The following is a 941-nucleotide window of genomic DNA, read 5'->3' as shown; positions in this document are numbered from 1 at the left end:
TACATATAAACAAAGTGTGGTTCGTGTGGATTTGAGCTAGGAAGAGGTTATTTAAAGTCTTAGTAAGAGCGAAATTTGGTATTAACACTTTATGATCTTATCTCTGTGTGAAAACAGATTTCTACTTCTACTTCTCGCCAGTCGATGTTAGGTCGCTCTCTGAGGTTCTAGGACAAACCTATTCCTTCAACCCCAGTGGAGCTTTCCCGTCCCTGTCCTCGTACAGGTTGCCTGTTTCCCTCTAGTTTTCTGCGACTGGTAGGGAGTCCCAACGAACCATCCAAAACACAACCTTTGCATTCCTCACATCCTACTCAACATTCAAACATATGGATTCCCTTGAAGGATTATGGAAAAAACTGTCACTATTAGATGAAGAAGAAGTTGGTATAGCATGCCCAAAGAAAACAGAGCAGGAATCCTTCACTCTTGCTGCCAAATTTTTGACAAAAAGAGTAGTCAATGTGGAATCAGTGGCCCGCACATTCAGGCCACTCTGGAGATCGGAAAAGGATGTCCAAATTAAGGACATGGGCGACAATATCCTATTTTTTAACTTTGAAGATGAATGTGATTTGGGCAGGGTACTTGAACACGAGCCCTGGACTTATGACAAACACCTTGTGGTCTTTGAGAAAGTGACTGCAAATGTGCCTATATCAGCACTTGCCTTCCAGTTTACAACATTCTGGATCCAAATACATGATTTACCAGTCCAATGCCTAAACCAGGAAACTCGTAACGCCATTGGAAACTCACTGGGCACAATTCAACTCATGACCGACTCAGAAAGCGAAGGAGGTAAGGGTAACTATTTACGTGTTAGAGTGCAAATTGATATCACAAAACCTTTGAACAGGGTTCGCAAGGTATGGCATGAGGGGTCTGTTATTGGGTGCACAATTTTGAAGTACGAACGCCTCCCAAATTTCTGCTACTAG

The 941-nt window shown here is 42.6% G+C and overlaps 1 protein-coding gene across 1 annotated transcript; it reads left to right on the top strand.

Annotated features, from left to right (window-relative positions):
* Positions 1-329: 329 nt before the first annotated feature.
* Positions 330-941, top strand: LOC115956948 (uncharacterized protein At4g02000-like). Its single transcript, XM_031075209.1, has one exon. It carries the CDS (start codon positions 330-332, stop codon positions 939-941), a length of 612 nt encoding a protein of 203 aa, XP_030931069.1.

Source organism: Quercus lobata, chromosome 8 (assembly GCF_001633185.2).
Source record: "Quercus lobata isolate SW786 chromosome 8, ValleyOak3.0 Primary Assembly, whole genome shotgun sequence".
Lineage (NCBI taxonomy): Eukaryota > Viridiplantae > Streptophyta > Magnoliopsida > Fagales > Fagaceae > Quercus > Quercus lobata.
Note: the sequence above shows the minus strand (reverse complement) of the source record. Positions and strands in the feature narration are given on the sequence as shown.

What these genes read in the sequence shown, in the direction of transcription:
- LOC115956948 (XM_031075209.1), top strand. Translation starts at nt 330, where the DNA reads ATGGATTCCCTTGAAGGATTATGGAAAAAACTGTCACTATTAGATGAA.